This window comes from Periplaneta americana, chromosome 3 (assembly GCF_040183065.1).
Source record: "Periplaneta americana isolate PAMFEO1 chromosome 3, P.americana_PAMFEO1_priV1, whole genome shotgun sequence".
Lineage (NCBI taxonomy): Eukaryota > Metazoa > Arthropoda > Insecta > Blattodea > Blattidae > Periplaneta > Periplaneta americana.
In genome coordinates, this window is record NC_091119.1 from 110813663 (window position 1) to 110834004 (window position 20342).

The following is a 20342-nucleotide window of genomic DNA, read 5'->3' on the forward strand; positions in this document are numbered from 1 at the left end:
CACAGTCTGAACCAGGCTTAAGAAAAAGCAATTTTTTATACTCACGGTTTAGTTTCTTTTTTATCATGAGTGTTGGCAACAGATGAAATCACATGATTTTCCAATTTAAACTATGAAAAGAGCCAGCTCCGTGGGAACAACAACCACCCATTGTAGCAAACACGGGAGCCATTGGCGTACCCATCATAGAACCAAGCTTGCTGGCCAGCAAGGAAACACACAATGAAACAAGCACCGTGGAAACTGGGCTTTAGTTTTTGTCTAATACTTAAAATTTCTTCCACTTTTGGTGTACATCCAACAAGTATTTAGACTAAAGGATACTTAAAAATTCCATTTTATCTTAAACTGCTCAGAATTAAAGGTTAAAATAGCCCACGAAATAGAGAAAAATTCCCATTTAGCATATATGATAAAAGCTGTAATGACAAGTCCTCAAACTCATTTAATAAAATTACTGGGCACAAGTAGTGCCGGTAACCCTAGACAAGTTAAATTAGTTTATGCTTTCGATATGCATTGCATTTATTCAAAATTGCCTGAGAATGTATCTCTCCCCCCCCCCCTTTTTTTTCCTCGCCTTCCTTTGGTACGGTACACTATGGTGAAGATTTGCCAAAAATGTCTGTAGACTATTTCATCGAAGTCTTCAACATAAGACTATTATTATTTAGGTTAAGTTAGCTTAGAAGACATCAAGGCCCTTTATCCTGGCGGTATACGTGAAAATGAAACTGACAGCGATTGAGTGCAGGATTTTCAAGTGCTGTGCAAAGGCTGGTAATTTTTTGTTAGTGATGTCGGTACTGATCAGTGAGGAGCTATTGTAGTGTTTTATATCCTTATGTTTCCTTCTTTCGCTAAAAACCACAACATATTCACCTCCATTGCGACGCACCTCTCATTTCAAATATAATTTACTACATTTTCCAACAATTTTTCTTTCTCCAAATAAATTCCTATAAAATCCTTACATTTTCTACTTCATCTCCACTTCCAAAAATCGCCAGAAATAGGCCTATCTGTGAACTAGTTTGTCCAATTTCATTAATGCAGTTACATTGCAGAGCAGTATAGTTATGTTACTATTTCTGCTTTCCAACCAATTCATCTGATTGAAAGGCCGCGCTTCGCGATCAGCTGTTAAGAGAGTCACGTGATGTATTTGACGGAATGAATCATGAGCGCAGTGCTTTTGAGGCCGGAATGTGATACAGTTCTCATTTCAATACTGATCGCGAGATGGCAGAAGCGTTTATTGATCAACATGTGTAATAAACATTGCATCAGGTAATCGAAATAAATACAGATTGCTCAATTTTGTACTGGATTTAACCTTGTACTGTTTCTGAAGTTGTAGGATATTCTATGTTTAAAGTTAAATTCATCTAAGTAGTCATGAATGTATTTTCAATGCTAGCCAGTATGACAATGTAAACCTGAAGTCACTGTAATCTTTATATAATATAGTTACGAAGTGAAATTAATATGTAATGTATGTTTTGAGAGGCGTAAGTGACATGTAGCGTTATATTTTATTGAAGTGACATGTTAAATTAGTACGGTAACTTTTACCACGATAATATGTTTCATAACCTTACACCCAATTTCCGTAATTACAATTCTACCAACACTACAGACACAAAGCAATAAAAACCACAAAAACTTTCTCTTTAATAGTTTCTTTCTTCGTAGGCAGATGGCACTACTAAATTTACTGGATAATCTTGTCATCTCTGTGATGGGACCTGGTTATATCAGGTTTCGTCGTTCATTATAAATGAGATTATTGCGACTAACGTCTTTCTGGATAATGCCTCTATAACGAGAGGTCATAACAGTGTATTATTCTTTTAGCGTAGATTGTATTTGACTTCGTAAGTTTAAAATTGTATGGAGATGATGCAATGTGAAAGAATTGAGTAATCATACAAGAAGTTGGTTGCCCTGTTTTTCGTGTTTACGTGTGCAATCCTGACGAGGACAGTGTCTGTGTCCTAAAATGGTGAAGGGAGTTCCCCGCAGTCGAATTCAGGACGATGAGAAGAAAGCCTTAGGTAAGTGTGAAATTTTGGGACGGTAAATGTTGTGTATATCGTTGGATGGTTAAATTGTTAGTGTATAAAATGAATGAAGTCTCCTTGATTATTATTACAACATTTGTGATTTTTCTTTGCAATATCTTGGGTGTGACCTTGCATTTTTTTCTTTTTTAAATATTACTGGAGGTAGGTTTGTTAACGTAAGCACATCTTGGATGTTGGTTCCAAGAATCTAGATTTAGAATTGCAATTCATATTTTCTTCAATCGGTTGCAAAAAAAGTAGGCCAAACGTAGTAGAAATATGCAGTAAAGAAAAAAATTGGACATTATTTCTGTTATGCAGTACTATGTCATTGTTAGTCTTAAGAAATTGCAATATTGCAGTGATTTCGTATTACATTGAAAAATCCAAGGATTTTTTTTGTGCACCTTCCTTTTGTAAGAAGGTTAAATTTTGTTAGGCTATGTTGGGTGTAATAGTAGGAGATCATGACGATCGTTGAGGTAGTTCCTTTGATTTTGAAAGTGAAAATGTTCGAATTTGTAAGGGATTTCTTGCGGAGGTGGATTTCACAAGTAAAGAATTTTATAGGGAAATATTTCAAGAAAGGGAAATTGTTCGGGAATGTATAAATTGCGTATGAAATGAGAGGTGCCTGGTAATGGAAGTGCAAACGTGATTTCTGGTGAAGGAAAGGAACGTACCGTAAGCTGGGGTTACTTTGAACACAGAGGAAACTTTGACCATTTTTCAGAAAATCATATTTAGGTTTCTACATGCTGCATTTGTTATAGATGGAGGTAAATTATCATAAATTCATTCTCATACCAAATTTAGTAGAGACATAAAACACACGATACGATGTAATGTAAAGAACCACTGGAATATAGTGAAGCATAACAAATAATAATGAAATAGACACAAAATTCCTATAAGATTGCAACTTAGTTTTCACATAGGCCATTACGCTGTCATCACTAAACAAAAATCACTAGGCTTTGAAAGTCCTAGAGAGATTCGTATGTCCAAGGCATAATAAAAGTCTAAACTAACCTAACCTGTCACAGATTCGTACATACAAGACATAACAAAAGCCTAAACTAACCTAACCTGTCACATATTTATATGTGCAAGACATAGCTTGAGGTACACTAACGTGAAAATTTCGTAATGTCACCAAAGTTATGTTGGTATAACAGAGAAAATAGCTGAAGGTGTGAAAGCGAAGTGGGAAGGGAACTGCCTCGTTTAACTGAGGGTTATGCAGTTGGATAGAAAATTATTTCCGTAATAGTTACTGTATGTAACTGATTACCAGTAGGCCTAACCAGGAAGTGTTCATTCTTGTAATTGTACATTGGGACCAGTAACCGAAAACACGATGTAACCATTAAACTTTAAAATGATATAAGTCCACACCTGTGGAGTAAAGGCTAGCGCGTCTGGCCGCGAAACCAGGTGGCCCGGGTTCGAACCCCGGTTGGGACAAGTTACCTGGTTGAGGTTTTTTCCGGAGTTTTCCCTCAACTCAATATGAGCAAATGCTGGGTAATTTTCGGTGTTCGATCCCAGACTCATTTCACCGGCATTATCACCTTCACTTCATTCAGACCCTAAATAACCTGAGATGTTGATACAACGTCGTAAAATAACCTACTAAAAAATAAATGATATGGTAGCTCTATGTATTGTTCATTAATCTTCTCCAAAAAAAGTTATAAACTGATGGTGGTTACTAAGAGGAGAACGAATAATAATGACAATTTGTATCACAATTTGCATAATGTGATCCATTTTAATGTTTTTTGCACACAGTGCTTCCTGATGTATTACGTACATTTGTGAAGTTTTCAGCGGGCACCTCCATTCCTACTAATTTCTCTCTAAATTTAGCTGCAACACCATTTTTTAACCCATCATAAAAACAGCACCGTCAGTGATGATGCTGATAAATTTCTTCCAGTCATGTCCTGCAGGTAGTATACTTCAAGGTTCTGTTTTAAGCCCAAATTTATTTAATATAATGTTACATGACTTCCTAATGTTATATGACTTCCTGATGTTGTTCCACCTGAGGTAAAAATAAGTATCTATGCAGATGATGTTACGATATGAGCTACGAACAACAATCCAAATAAAACATTAAAGGTTATACAAACAACTGTAAATAATATCAGTAATTGGGCATCCAAATAAAATCTATCTCACAATCAGAAAATAAATATACTCTCTTCACAATAAGATATAGCTTAAAAACTATGAATCTCACATTTATTTGAATAATCAAGAAATTCAGTACAATCCAACTCCTAATATCCTAGGATTAATTTTTGATGAAAAACTTTTATGAAAAACACATTTAACCAATGTCTACCACAATTAATAGCTAATCGTAGCTAATAAGGAATGGGGATCAGATATCACGACAATACAACTGTTTTATAATGCTTATTTACGATTAAAATTGACCTATGGATGTGAAATATGGGAAGGGACATCAGCAACTCGTCTACAAAAAAATTCTGTTTTTCAAAACTCAGCCTTAAGATTGTGCCTAGGAGTACCAAAAACCACATCAGAAATTGAATGTAATATTCAACCAATCAGATACTAGATATTAAAATAAAAAATAAAAAGAAAATAAATCAGTTTCCTCACTCAGTGTATTGAAGTTGCTTAACATTTTAATCAATGGGGAGTTCATGTGAAATACATTTCCCGATCTTGGTATTTTAAATAGCAACTTTCTTTTGGATCTAACGGGGGGGGATATAAAAATAGTTTTCTTAGAAATATCAAGTGATTCTTCTGTAATTGAGTATATGCAAACCAAAAATTGATCTAGTGGGAAGTGGATTGGACAAGGTACTTTGAATGTTTTATAATATAAGAACCTAATAAATTTATTCTGTATCAATTTAATTGAATGAACGTTATTCTTGCAAGAGAATTCCAAATTAATGTAACATATTCCATCTTGCTTCTAAGTGACTATAAAGTAAAATAGAAACAGAAGGTTGCATGAATAATTTCGAATTTCTAATTACAAATCCCAGTGATTTGTAAGTCGAATTAATAATTATTCTAATGTAGGGTTTTAAAGTTAAATTATTATCAACTTCTATACCTAAATGTCTTATTCTTTCAGTGTATACGGTACTCATTTTTTGCCATTAATAGAATAAGATGTGAAAATAAATTATTTTTTCTTGAAATATGTCATCACTTTACTTTTATTTATATTAAAGCACGTGATGATTATTATTACTTACACCAAGATAAGATATTATTGATATCTCCTTGTAATCATACAATGTCATTAATACTGGTTATTGTTTTATATCATTTAAAATTATCAGCAAATAATAAGCATTCAGAATGAGATACAGCATTAGATTAATCATTGAGTATAATAATTCAGTTTGATCCTTTTTGTGGTACTTCACAATGGCTTATAAAATATTCAGGTCGCTCACACACTGTAGTCTATTTGTCTAATAAGATGAGAAAATTGTATTATTTTTTGTGAAAATGCAAATTGTATCATTTTATATTTTGTATATATAGTAGAATTTTGTGATGAACTTCGTCATATGCTTTCCAAAAATCCACATAAATTACACCTTTCCTTATATTCATATCCAAATTGTTGTATAATATCTATGTGAAATAAAATAAATTCGTTAAAGTGGATCTTTCAGCATGGAAACTATGTTGATGTTCAGATAAAATATGATTAACGTGATCGAATATGAATTTTAGACCTATAATTATACCGGTATGTGTCTTCGTAATTCCTAGTTTTCGAGACAGGAATAATAGATGGAAGTTTTCATTTATCCTGAAAATTCTTTAATGAATGATTGAATATAAAAGCCACTTCGTTTGATAATATTTCTCCACAGGCTTTTATGATGTATGATGGTATGCCATTTGGACAAACTGATTTTTTAGCTTTTAATTTTTTTTCTTAATGACAGGTTTTACTTCAACATATACATTTATATTTATTTATAGAAGAAAAAGCACTGATTCAATATGAAAAACTTATCAGATTACCAGGAAACAATTGGCATTCATATAGTCCTCTCTGTAGATTGAAAACTCAAAAAAGTTTCATATCCATTGTTCAAGAATTAAAACAGAAAATCAATATCCCGAATTTAAAAGAAAACTTACAAATTAAACCAGACCCTTTAACTCTATTAAATATAGAATATAATCTAAATTTAACAGAAGAAATACTGAAATCAGAAGTAAACACTGAAATACTGAAACAATTGTCTTTAGAGACAGTTAATATTAGGTACCCTCCACAAAACTGGCTTCATTTATACACCGACGGATCCTTGATCTCCAGAGAACAAGGTGCCGGTCCAGGTGTTACGTGCTGTCTCTTCTCACTTTATAGATCTCTTGGATATGGAACAACAAGTTTTGATGGTGAAATCATTGCAATAAGTGAAAGTCTCAGGAATCTTCTATGCCACATCAATAAATTTAGGAATGCAGTTATATTGTCAGACTCCAAAGCAGCTATTCTATCAATAGTCTCTAAACACACACCTTCATCTCAAACAGCAGAAATAACTAAAATGCTCTCTCAATTAATATCACTCGATAAAAGAATTGTATTCCAATGGATACCATCCCATTGTGGAATCCTGGGAAACGAGAATGCGGATGCTTTAGCAAAGAAGGGCAGCACTGCTACTTACAGACCTGTTACTATATCTATGTATTACTCTGTGAAAAGATTTAGTAAATCCACATACTTAGACTTCAACAAACAAAATTTGATAACACAATCCCAAGGGAAAAAATGGAACTCTCTGCATCAAAATCCACAGTTAATTCCCGACTTACCACGAAAATCATCTGTAGCTGCATTTAGATTGGCAACAGGCCATGATTATGTGGCCAAACACCTGCATAGAATTGGAATATATCAGTCCCCTAACTGTCCATTGTGCAACTCAAACCAAGAAATGGATTCGGAACACCTCAAAATCTGTGCTTCAGTGGCTGGCCATGATAATATCTTTGAAAAATATTGGAGTGCAAGAGGTCAAATGACTTTATTGTCAAACGCCTGGCATTAGAAAACAACAACAATATTTATATTAGAAGATCTAAGCTAGATAAAGCTGACTATTTTGAAATCTTTATTGAGAATTGTTATAGTCAAAATTACTTTTCTCAAAAATACAGTGAAACCTCTCCTTACAGACACCCCCAAGATACGGACACTCCTCATATACAGACAGATTTTTATGTCCCAACTGAAATAATATAGAAATAATGGAAAATTTAACTCTCGTTTACGGACACACTCAGACACAGACACAGACAGCTGTTTCACAATCCAAAAGCTTGCTTTACCTCCTGAGTATGGATAGAACTTGGATTTCAAGACGTTATGTGTTACAAAAATGGAAAATTTAGTTTTGAGAACTGTATAGAAATTGTTTAACATGAAAGAAGACAATAAGGGTTTTGTAGGCTACCACTAGCCCAGCTGGCTACCCCTTATTAGCTGGAAATGGGTGGATAAACAGAATCATAAAATTTAACCTGTCTGATGGGTCCAAGGTTTCCGCGATCGTGAAATTGTATTCAACACATGATAGGAATAATAGGATTAATCTCTTCACTTCAATCAGTTGTTCTGTTTCCAGAAACATGGCACCTGAACGTAAAGATTAATTTGAAAACTGTAAATTACAGTACTGCATAACTGTAGACCTAGAAAAAAATTATCTTGCACAGTACTGTATTTTCCTTTTTCGGTCTTATCTACTATAGTTCAAAGTTGCAAAGAATTTACTGTAGGCCTAGTACAGTAGAGTGTATTTAGAATTAAACTACAGTAATACATTTCATTTAAAGCATGAAGGGATACATAATGCATATTAAAAGTTTACTGTTAGATTGGGGAGCCTCCCTCCTAATTAAGGACACCTCCCAATGCTGACAGATTGTTACGTCCCTTCGATGTCCATAAATGAGAGTTTTCACTGTATATGAAAAATATTGGTCAAATCTATTAGAAATATGTCTGGGATAATACTTATTACCATTTCATTTATAATGAGTCTCACTTGAACGTGCTATTTGTTAGCTTCTTACATATGATGAAAATTATTTATATTATATTTTACTCCTTCTTCCAGGTGTATAATATCATTTCTATAATTAATTAATTAATTCATTCATTCATTCATTCATTCCTAGTTTTCTGCCCAAGGGCAAGCCTTTTCACTGCAAATGGACCATTCTCCAATCTATCCTATTTGATGCCTTCCATTTCTGTATTATGTTTCATTAATTTTGCGTTTCAAATGAGATTGGATTTGTCTAAACCTATTACAATATTTTTATATTTTCGTTTTCCTAGCACATTTTTTCTTAATGTGCTGTATGATTTCTCTAGTAAACCAAATAAACCAAGTAGGTCTACAGTAAAATATTTTCATTTTGTAATGTACTTTCTTTTCGGTATACATGTATTAAAACATTCATATAATGAAGTAGGCTATATATATAATCCAGACAGCTAGATTTACACTTTGAAATAACTACAAATCATTACAGCTAAAATTACGAATACAAAAGTTAAGTTTCTTAAAATCAGCATTTTTAAAGTTATAATATTCTTGTATTATTAAAGTGCAATGGTGGAATTGGTTGTCTAATTATAAACGTTATTGTTACAGTCAGCGGTGTAGTTGTACCAGGCCGCTGCCCCAGTACTTTTTTCTGCAGCCTGGAAGCGACGGGCTTCTTTATTTCTGCTTTTTTAAATAATAATTCTCTTACTTGCTTCGTACTCAACTTTCTATTTTGTAAGTATGGATTAGTAGTAAATGGCAGCGGCATAATAATAATAACTATAATAATGACAACTATAATAATAATAATAATAATAATAATGATAATAGTAATAATAATAATAATAATAATAATAATAATAAAGTTTTCATGATGGTACTATTTTATTTACGACTACACCCCTGTTATAGTAAGTGAGGGGTGGTGTAAGTCTTCTTGTATAAGCAGGAAGTGTTATCTTTTAATCTCAGTAAGACTGTCAAATACAAGTAAATCTAACACTTGTAATTATAATTTAAAACTAGTGGTTTGTGCAGCAAATGCTGCAAACTAAGTCCATAAAAAGTTCAAATAAAAATTGTTCAGATTTATTTTCAATGAAGAATACCAGGCAGTTTGTCATGCTTTGAACAAAAAACTTAGCATCTTGGTATAGCTGCTGCATGTTTCGTGAACTACCCTGAATTGTAGAGGGCAGAATCATTTTTTCCCACAAAGAGATCTTGCTGAGGTGATCAAGAAACAACAAAATGTTGTAGGCCTCTTATTTTATCAGTAAGTAATACCTTTTGGTGTTTCTAGGAATTGTAATTTTTGCGCTTCCTCCAGACAATACTGATCTACCAAATACTGCTGGATTAATTTGTATAACAATGAATGTTATTCCGTATATTTTTTTGTAATATAGGCTGTTGTGAGGAATTTATTGCTGAGATGTGGAAAATGAGGCGAATGATATGTAAGAGTTGTAGAATTTTATATGAGCCCTAAATAAAATTGTCCATCGTAAATCGTTAGCAGTTTCAGTATTTCATTTGTTGCTGGTTGCAGGAAATAAACTTACTCATCATGGTAGAAAGAAGTGAAATGGCATGCTATTTTCCCTACAACAAAATATGCTTGGCAGCGATTACAAATCCAATCGATTAACCCAAAGAAATATGAAACTAATTTTGATGTAGTTTAAAGACGCAGCTAAAATAGGAAGCATGACTCAGTTACTATCAAGGAAAATTAGAGAATCAGACATAAAAATATCTATATCACACTGCCATTACATATATGAAAAAGACCCACACCACTTGATTAATAACTATAAAAGTATTTCATTTTTAATGACATTATTGTTACCTTACGTAAGTTTTATAGTTTTCAGTAACATAAGTTTATATACAGCCGTTACTCAGTAAATTATAGAAATGAAGATATAATATAAAATATTCTTTCTCTGCGTCTACTTGCATAAAGCCCCAAAAGGTTTCACTTTCATATCACCAGTATAGCATTATGTTGTTTTGCATTAACTATAATATTTCATTTTTAATGGTAATAATATCATCAAACATTCTTAAGTTTTGTAGTTCTTAATATCCAATATACAGCTGTACTCGGAAAACTACAGACCAGGGAATCAGACCTGTAAATTATTTGTTATACATTATCAAAAAATTACACAAATGAAGATCGACATATTGGCATTATGATGTGAAAAAATCTGAGCCATCTGAACTCTAATCACAGTCTAGTATATACAGTCACGAAGCTCAATACGTAGTAAATATGCATACATAGGTAGTTGCTAACCACTAGGATCACTAATATCGCCTCATTACAGACAATGCGGAATAGTACCGGCACAGTCTATTGTTCCTAGCATCCTCACAACTCAATCTTCGTAACTGTATATAGTAGACTGTGCTGTATGTCAGCAATCCTGTAGGTTATGGCCTTCGTGTAATAGTCTATTGTTTATTGTAGTGTGTGTTTTGTTTTATTCTGAAATGCAATTAATTAGTTCTCAAAACTGACGAAAGATGGATTGTGGAAAAAGGAAAATGATGTAGGAAAATTGAGATTTCACTGAAAACTACTATTTTTCTGAAAAACTTTGGGTTCCGAGCTTCAAAATGAGGAAAATCTGTCGAGCCGTTTTCCTGTAATTTCCATTACCAGTTCAAATTGCATATATAGATTTAAAATATCATTGAATGATGTTAATCCTAAGAGGGTTATTAAATTTGAAATATAATGACTAGATATTGAACTAGTGGTGGAGTGTGACAGATTGTCGTCACAGCACTGAATTTTTTTGTGTTGGAATGATTCCTGGCAATTGTGAATGTTTCTCATTACAAGGCGACAGATGTCTGTGTTTATCGCTAGTCTGTGAGTTGATACACATGTGAAATTAAGTATTATCAATGATACTGATTATCAGTAATTGGTGTTATCACAGTGTGTGGGCGGGTATATTCACCCAAGAATGTTTATGAATGATTCGGTGGAGTATGAAAGAGTTGCCTACGTTAACCTTTTGAGTGGGACAATAATTATATGCCAGTGATGTTGTTTTTCAAGTTAGTATGAATCTTCTGACTTGCAGTTGTCAGGAGCTGTCATAAATACGTACATCAGTCACCACTCGGCATTGCTATGAGTCACATATCAATTGGAGATGGCGATTTCTCGGAGCTCTGATTTGCAAACTATTGTCAAACTGGAACCAATGACAAACCTGTCACAGTGACAGAATCACAGGTCTTCAAATCACACCCTATTATTATATTGAGCCAGTGCATAAACTGTAATTTATGTCATTACATTTATCTAAATTAAAGTCGCCTATAATAATGCGATTTGATATAATCATGTCATTGTTGCTCTCTACATAACTTTTAAAATCTCGGTAATCAGTAAAACTAGAGAAAGTGATTATATACAGTCTTAGAAAAAAGTTTTGTTGTACAGATACTTTATAAGGCCCAGAAAGAAGGCAGTGCACATGATCAGTCATACAACATAACAAAACTAATTTTATTAGAAACCAGGTCACTCGTCCTCTGATCGTGCACACTGCCTCCTTCTTGGGACGTACAAAGTATGTGCAACAAAACTTTTTTTCTAAGACTGTACACAATGTTAATAAACGACTGTTCATTGTTGTCTGAGGTATATACCGTGAATGATCACATTTGCTTTGTTGTAAGCTGAAATCTGTTTAACTTTGTGATATTTATTCACCACTATTAAGACATACCATACTTACCTGTAACTTTTCCAGATGGGGATAAATACCATGCAAAGGTATTTAGTCATAAATACTGTTTTAGTGCATCACTCTTGATTTTAAGTTCACTAAGTGTATTTCTGAGGCTCCTGTGAATGTCATATTAACTGTTTTACATAAAATTTATAAATTTACTTGACTTTATCAGATTGAATTTATCAGCTGAACTCATATGTTAAATAAATGTCAGTTTTTAAGAAAGAACTTCAGCATTCATTTTGGTTTTGAAACATGTAAAAGTTTTTTCAAAATAACTCATCACAATGTTTAAGACTTTTGTCTACCATTGACAATGAAACTGAATAGGCCTACTTACCGGTACACAAATAATTTTGTTTTTGTCAGTACACGAGCTTTGCTCTTTCGGGGTATTTTAATGTAACATTTTTATGTATATGTTATTATTAAATAAATAAATAAATAAATTACCAGTTCACACAGAATTGTCGATAGACTTATTAATATTTTATGTAATTTGGAACTGGAAACTTAGCAATATCGAATTTTATTTTGGAATACTTAATACTTTTAGTTCTGGTTCTTAGATTTTGCAAATGTTTTTTCTTCAGACAAATAAAAAATTGAGGAAATGACAATTATCAAACATGAACTTCGGTTTATATCACAAACAAGTTATGAGATTTATTGGTTTTTGTTAAAGACAGCTATACTCGTATGCTGTCCAACACACAGTGCAGTCGCAAGCTTAGGCAGCCAAAATATTTTTATGTTCCTGAAATAAGCCTCCTTTGACGAGATTGTGCCAGTTCAGAAATACGCTAGAAAGAGCCTCAATGACTGACAAAATGTGACATTGTTGCAAAGTCGAGAAAAATAATTACATGTTTTTGGACTCTGTTGTACATGTACAGTGACTATGAAAGAATCTAGTGAACTTTAATGGCTACACTAGGGTACTACTTTTTCGAGGCTGGGCAGTGCCAAGGAACTTTTCTGATTTTCATATTATTGTCAAATTTGTCATTTATGGAAAAGTTATATTTTATTCATATTTAATCAATTTCATAATAAGGCCTACTTCACAGACCTAACAACTTCTATATCTAGATTCTAACTCATTATTTTCGTGTGATATTCCATAAGTATTCCGGTGGTGGTGGTGGTGGTGGTGGTGGTGGCAGTGGTGGTGGCGCCAGCGGGGGCGGTGGCAGTGGCAGTGGCAGTGGTGGTGGTGGTGGTGGTGGTGGTGGTGGTGGTAGTGAAGAAGACAACTACCACCAGTACTGTCAAAATCCCAGAGCTAGGGCACTTTCGCGTTTAGAAGTACACCACTGTATAGATGTGGGTACTTTTACCTCTGCTAGTCAGTGTTTCCTCATTCCTTAATGTTTTCCTAGCATGCTTCATCTCATAAAGTGAATTACTAAATCTGGGAGATTTGCCAGAGTTTATTGAAAATATGGTTTAAGAACTATCTAATAATTAACAAACTTCTGAAATTCATTCCAATTGATTTCAAGATACTTTAAAATTGCTTACCAGTTTAACACTAGCAAACATCTGGGCTAGTCTAAAATCTTTTTCCTAGAAGTTCTAATACAGAGTGATGGATTTTGAAAGTTAGCATTGATATAGACTTGGTTCCATTTCATTTCATTTTCAAGCACTCTCACTAGTTCTTGCTGTGAAATGGTCCCTTTACAATAAATGTGGTTATTACATCTTGCAGTTCATTAAGAGTGTATGGAAAATCACGATACACTGCAAATTTTGCTTTTCCCCATGGATAAAAGTCTGAAGGTAACAAATCTGGGGAGCGTGGGGGCCATAGATTGTTTTTAGAGATTATATGTTATACAAATCTGGCTTTCAGGTATAGCTCCCTGTGAATAATTTCAAGGAAAAAATTGTTCGTGGGCCGGTATTGAGCGCGCCAATGCTCTACCCACTGAGCTATCCAAGAACTCTACTCAGGCTCAATTAGTCCCTTTATATCCACATAGCTCAAGTAGGTTGACAAGACATCAGAGATCCAGCAATGAGTGCACACTAAGCTCTGTCATTCATTCATAGTATTCTGCCCAAGGACAGAGCTTTCATTGCAAACTCAGCTTTCTCCAATCTTTCCTATTTCCTGCCTCCCTCTTATTCTCTACATATGATCAATATATCTTAATGTCTATCATCTGATACCTCCTTCTGCCCCGAACTCTTCTACCGTTCACCATTCCATCCAGTGCATCTTCAGTAGGCAGTTTCTTCTCAGCCAATGACCCATCCAATTCCTTTTTCCTGATCAGTTTCAGCATCATTTTTTCTTCACCCACTCTTTCCAACACAACTTCGATTCTTATTCTGTTTGTCCATTTTACATCATGCTCCATTATTCTCCATATCCACATTTCAAATGCTACTTAGTCGTTTCTTTTCATTTCGTCATAATGTCCATGTTTCTGCCACATTCAACATAAAGCACTTCACTAGTCTCTTCCTTAGTTCTTTTTCCAGAGGTCCGCAGAAGATGCTCCTTTTTCTATTAAAAGCTTCCTTTGCCATTGCCATTCCCATCATCCTTTTGATATCCTGACAGCAGCTCATGTTATTGCTTACAGTACACCCCAAGTATTTGAAGCTGTCCACTTGCTCTACTGCTTTATTTAGTATTTCCACATTTATCTTCTTTATTTTTCTTCCGACAACCATGGTCTTGGTGTTTTTTGCATTTATCTTCATCTCGTACTGTTCACAGCTGTCATTTAACTCCAGTAACATATCCCTTAGAATTGCCTCTTCTTCAGCTAACAGCGCCATATCATCAGCAAATCTTAGGCACTGTATTATTTTTCCTCCTACTATCACTATACTCATCTCCATTTCTGAAAACAAGTTCTTCAATAAATCCTCCAAGTAGATACTGAACAGGATAGATGGTAAAGGGCATCCTTGATGTACTCCTCAACCTATTTCACTTCCTTTTGACATTTCTTCTCCTATCCTGACTTTGACTCTGTGTTTCATATAAAGATTACTGAATAACTTCCTATCTTTTCAATCCACGCCTATTTTCTTCCCATCCATTTATTTCAATCCACTTTGTCAAACTCCTTTTGTAAGTCACAAATATTACATACACTTCTTTATTCTTCTTTAGGTATTTTTTGCCGATTGTTCGTAGCAGTCCAATTGTATCTTGTACTTTTTCTCTTCCCGAAGCCAAACTGCTCTTCTTCCAACTGTCCTTCCATCTTAGTCGATTCAGTATTTGCAGGAGAATTTTTGTCGAGTGTGATATCAGGCTGACACTCCTGAACTCGTTACATTTCTTGGCATTATTTTTATTCAGTATTGGAAGCAACACTGGCTCCTTAAAATCTTCAGGCCATTTGCCTTTCTCATATGTGACTTAAATGTGTAGTTTTCTGTTAATGAACAGTAACATGTACTATACAAATCTGGCATTCAGGTATAGCTCCCTGTGAAACTGACTCGAATAATTTCAAGGGAAAAGTTATTCAGATTATGTGTTTCCAAAAATCTCGGTCAAAAGTTGTAGAGATCTGTCAACTCTGTGTGCAGTGGAGTTGTCTTGTTGGAACTCACGTGTATTTGATTTCATCATCTTCAAGTTGGCCAGTGAAATTGTACAGAGCGTTAGAACAATAATGTTCTCTACTTATTGATTGTTTCATTAAAGAAAGCAGAATCAAGAATGTGACGTCTGGAAATGCCAGTCCAAACTCCAAGTTTCTGATCATGTAGCGATGGGACTTGTAAACTGTGTTGATTGTCAAGCACATTAACATTTCTATTTCAAATTAAATTTGGAACCATTCACATAGCATAATCTCCATTAGTGGTTGTCTGCTTTCAGTCTTAGTACTGGCATTACCTTGTATGGGAAGAGTTAATTTTTTTGTAATGACTTTATGCAAAATTGCAAGACTGATATCTTCTGTTGTGCTAATTTACATAATGATTTTGACGATCTCTGTGTCATAGAGTCAGAAATATTCAGTAGCTTGTCTTTAGTCAGGTTAGATAGTCTCCCACTCTCTTCAATGTCCACTGAGCTGTTTCACCGAATTTATTGTTAAGTGAACTTTGTAATGTTTAGAAATAGTTACAATAACAGTCTCGTAGTTAATTGTTTTCCTGTACAACATCACATAATAATTCTGTTATTTCATTTTCCAGCTCTTAAATAGAAAGACTACACGTGATAAACAATGTCTGAAAGTCTAGCAGATGATTTTTATGCCACTCTGTCAAACATACAAACGAAGAAGTCCTCTGAAGACAAAAACAAACCACCAGAGAAAAGACACAACAAGGATGTAGTCAGTGCTTATACAATACCACAGAAGAGGAGTAATTCAAGGCCACGTAAAGTTGAAGGTGCAGCGGGCTATGACAGACAAAAGCCCGATCAGTTTCAGAGAAAAGAAAAATCTACTATTCCAAAACATGGCAGTCAGCAAGGAAAAAAAGCAGAGAACATGCGACCTGATGAAAACAGGAATTCTCGAGGTCAGGATCTTCCTAAGAAAAATGAAAATACTTTGGCTTCTACACATATTGATAAGCCACATCCAGATAGAGACAGGAGACGTAATTATAGTCAAACAGAAAGCAAGTCTGATGAAGGTTGGGAAAGAGTTAAACATACGAAGAATAAGAAGAAACACAACCAGCAATATGGAGTGGGGTCTATGAGACCAGCACAAACTGTAGAAGAAATGTCCAGACAAAGCAGACCAGTTGGAGGTGAAGGAAATCATAGCTTTTACCCAGAAGTGAGTTCACAGATACGGAATAGACAGCAAGAATCAGATGCAGAAGGAAAGCAGCAACAAGGTGGGGAACGAAGGTTTTACCTCGGTTATAAGCAGCTTGAGAATCTAGCAGAGCAAGAAGCATGTGACATTGTTGTGGTGTTGGCCAACAGCAGGTCGGGATTTGAAAGTCTTCTCAAACAGCAACTGAGGCCGGATTTGCTAGTTTTGATTGTGAAAGTATTGTCGAAGCTTTGTAGAGCAGAGTTTGAGGAGACCAAGGTCGGCATCCTATCATATGCATGTCGCTCAGACTTTCTAGATCAGTTGTCAAAGCACATTGCTCTGTTACCTCTGGAAAGCAACAAAAAAAGAAAAGAGAATATCGGCTCATTTCTTGAAGATACTTTGACGTTTATGGAAGCTGGGATGAATCTTCTGCCAAGTGTAGCAGCTGAAAGCTTCGAAAAGGTATTCATGATAATGACAATGATGAAAATATTCGACGGGAATGTTGCTATCAGTGAGGATCTGACAGTGAAATATAAACAATTGCAAAAGCAGCATGAGACGTGTATTGAAGAACAACAGAAGAAAAAGGAGCATGAAAAGGCTTCCAACGTCACCTCTCTTCCAATGCCAGATGATGACTTTCGGGACATTAGCCTGTTTCCGACACCTGAAGATATTCTTGCTGAAGGGCCAGAATTTATAAGGCCAAACATTGTTGATGCAGCATATGACAGTGTCGATGATTATCTTGATATCCAATTTCGGTTGTTGAGAGAGGATTTTGTGTCACCCCTGAGAGAAGGAATATCAGACTACATAAACATGAGTGATAAGGTGAAGAAGATTAAGATCAATAACGTAAGGATCTATCGTAAGGTGTACTTTGTGAATCCAAAGATTATCAAGGATCGGCTGGGATTGGTAGTTTGTTTTGACCCTGATAAGAAATTCAAGAAAGTTGTGTGGGAGCACTCAAAGAGGTTCATGTTTGGGTCACTGCTGCTTTTCTCCAGAGACAACTTCACAAACGTGATCTTCGCAACAGTGATGGATAGGGATCTAAAAGAACTCAAGAATGGCAAAATTGTTGTTCAGCTTAGTGAGAATATGGAGGTATCACAAGAGTTGTTCAATGACGAATATGTCATGGCTGAATCTCAGGTTTACTTCGAGCCGTACTACCACGTGCTGCGGGCTTTGCAACATATGCCCACTGACAAATTTCCAATGGAGAAGTACATCATTCGTGCTGAAACGTCTGATGCATCGCCCAAGTATATGACTGCAGAGGGAGGAGTTGTGCTGGATATTGATGGGCGTTCTGTGTCTGTCCTTAAGGATAGCTCATGGCCTGAAGCAAGGGAACTGAAGCTGGATATGTCTCAGTACAATGCCTTCAAGTCTGCCCTCACCAAGGAGTTTGTCGTGGTGCAGGGTCCTCCAGGTACTGGCAAGACTTTCCTGGGACTGAAAGTTGCCCATGTGCTTCTTAAGAATGCTCCAGTATGGAATCTATCTGGCAAACCCCTACTTGTGGTGTGCTACACAAATCATGCATTGGACCAGTTCCTTGAAGGGCTGATAGGAGTGACGAATAAGATCGTGCGGATTGGTGGGCAGTCTAAGAGCAAGGTACTGGAGGAATTCAACTTGAAAGAAAGGCGCAGGGCAACTAAAAAGAAGAGAGCATTGTTTGATCTGGTACGTGACATACGATACAGGATGAGTGACGTCATGAGGGTGATCCAGTGCATTCAGAGAGATCTAGAGATGATTTCGGGCCACAGAGGGATCATTTCGCTGTCTGTGCTACAGAGGGTGGGCATACTAGACCAACATGTTGCTTGCTTTGATTCCCATGATCCACGCATCACGAACAAACTCTTCACTGATTGGCTCGAGTATGGCATGTATGATGACAATCAACCTCCCCAGGCTGAAGCTGAACAGAACCAGGGAGGAAACGAGGATCAGAATGCTCCACAAGAAGCAGATGTACAAGGTAACTGTGATTTAAATCAATTAACTTTATTTCCACTTGCAGTTGTTACATGTTTTTGGATTAGTTTCCAAAAGCAACCCTCTTCTCACTGTTTATCACTTCTCTTTGTCTCTGCTTCTTTTCTTCCAACTCCTCTTTACTTTCCTTTTCCCTTCACTTCTCTCTCTCTCGCTCTGTGTGTGTGCTGACTTTTGTTCCTTTAAAAAATGTATTTACCAGCAATTTTATCTAGGGTCTACAATATAATTTAATAAGCCTTTCGGCCTGGGATGCGCCACAACTTACTGACTTATTATGCTTGCTTTAATATACTTGCTCAGCTAAGCCATTCAGAAATCCTTGTTATTGTATATAAGATAGTATAAAGGTAAAGTCAACTCCTTGACACACAAAATCAGCCCAGAGGATGGTGAGAGATTAAGGATCACGAACACTTTGACGATGGTAGACTAGCTGGTAGTGGTAGTGGGGGAAATGAATCGCTAGAATCATATGACACTGCACACATTGACTCATGGATGGTCGCTTTACTGCTAGCTTTCCAGCACGCTGTAAGCTCCAAGAATGGTTTCAGTCATTCGTTCAAGCTTACAGCGCAAGTCTCGGCGTGGAGTAGAGAGGCATTGGAGAGGTGGTCTATGGACCAGATGTCAGTGATGACTTTTGTAATTAGTAGGGACGACTTTTAACAATTATTTGTGTAACTTAAGCATTCGTGCTTTTTAATTGACACAAATTTGTATTTTATTTTAAAGTACGCACGTTTGGTTTAGTCTTGATGTTAATTGGCCGTAACTCGGTAGCCAGTAAAGATTTTGAGCAGTGGTAACTTTTAAAACGAATTTCCATTCTTACTCAACATTTTGCTCTCTTTGACTCCCATCTAACGTGAAAAACAAAAAAAGTTTACCGCTTACTGTAAATTTTTTGCTTTGAGCAGATCACTTCAAAGTTAGTATTTTTTTTTTTTTTTCACTTTTAAAAACAATATTTTGACTTAGAATTTTTTTCTATGCTTCCCTTGGACAATGACCTATCAATAAAAAAAAAATTGCACCACGATTGTTTGAATATCATAGATGCTACGACGTGATAATGTTAAATGGAGCAGAAAGTATCATTCTTGGCTACTCAGACTATCAGCTAGCGGCCTGTCAAGCTCCACCTTGAGCATACCTCTTGCTTCACTCGTGGCAGAAATTCTGTGTGAGTGGTTGTAAAGTTTTAAAACACTGCACACAATGGATGTAGAAAAACTGATTGCTCGCGTGTTCAAAAGACCTGCCACGACATTAACTTTTCGTATAGATTCAAAACTGGAGGTAGAATTTGATTAATTTTTAAATTACAAACTACTAGTGAATTCAGACAAATGGACATGGTCGTTCACCAATAGGCCTAATTTGGAGTCTTCAATCTCATTTCAAGAATTTAATCACTTTCTTCTGTATGTGCCTTAATACCACGAAAAAAAAATAAACAAATAAATAATAACTAATATCAATCAAATTATTGAGAATGTTCGCTAGGCATTATTTTGTAAGAATTGTACAGTTTATCTCAGTGTGAGTATAAGCAAAATAGGATTCCCTGACAATTTTTCCAGGTCTTCTGTATGGAATATATGGTTAAATAGAGAAGATAATCGAAAG

General features: G+C 35.3%; 1 protein-coding gene across 3 annotated transcripts in view; it reads left to right on the forward strand.

Moving 5' to 3' along the window:
* The first annotated feature begins 1098 nt into the window (after positions 1-1098).
* LOC138696380 (NFX1-type zinc finger-containing protein 1-like) overlaps positions 1099-20342 on the forward strand; it is an 84591-nt gene continuing 65347 nt past the window's right edge. The window contains exons 1-3 of one of the 3 annotated variants that reach the window (XM_069821267.1): positions 1100-1290; positions 1858-2057; positions 16099-18690. In XM_069821267.1, coding sequence (XP_069677368.1) covers positions 16131-18690 — 2560 coding nt within the window. In that variant the 5' untranslated portion in view covers positions 1100-1290; positions 1858-2057; positions 16099-16130. Of the gene's footprint in view, positions 1291-1397; positions 2058-8761; positions 8891-16098; positions 18691-20342 lie in introns of those variants that run through there. The other 2 variants (XM_069821268.1, XM_069821269.1) reach the window with 2 other exon arrangements.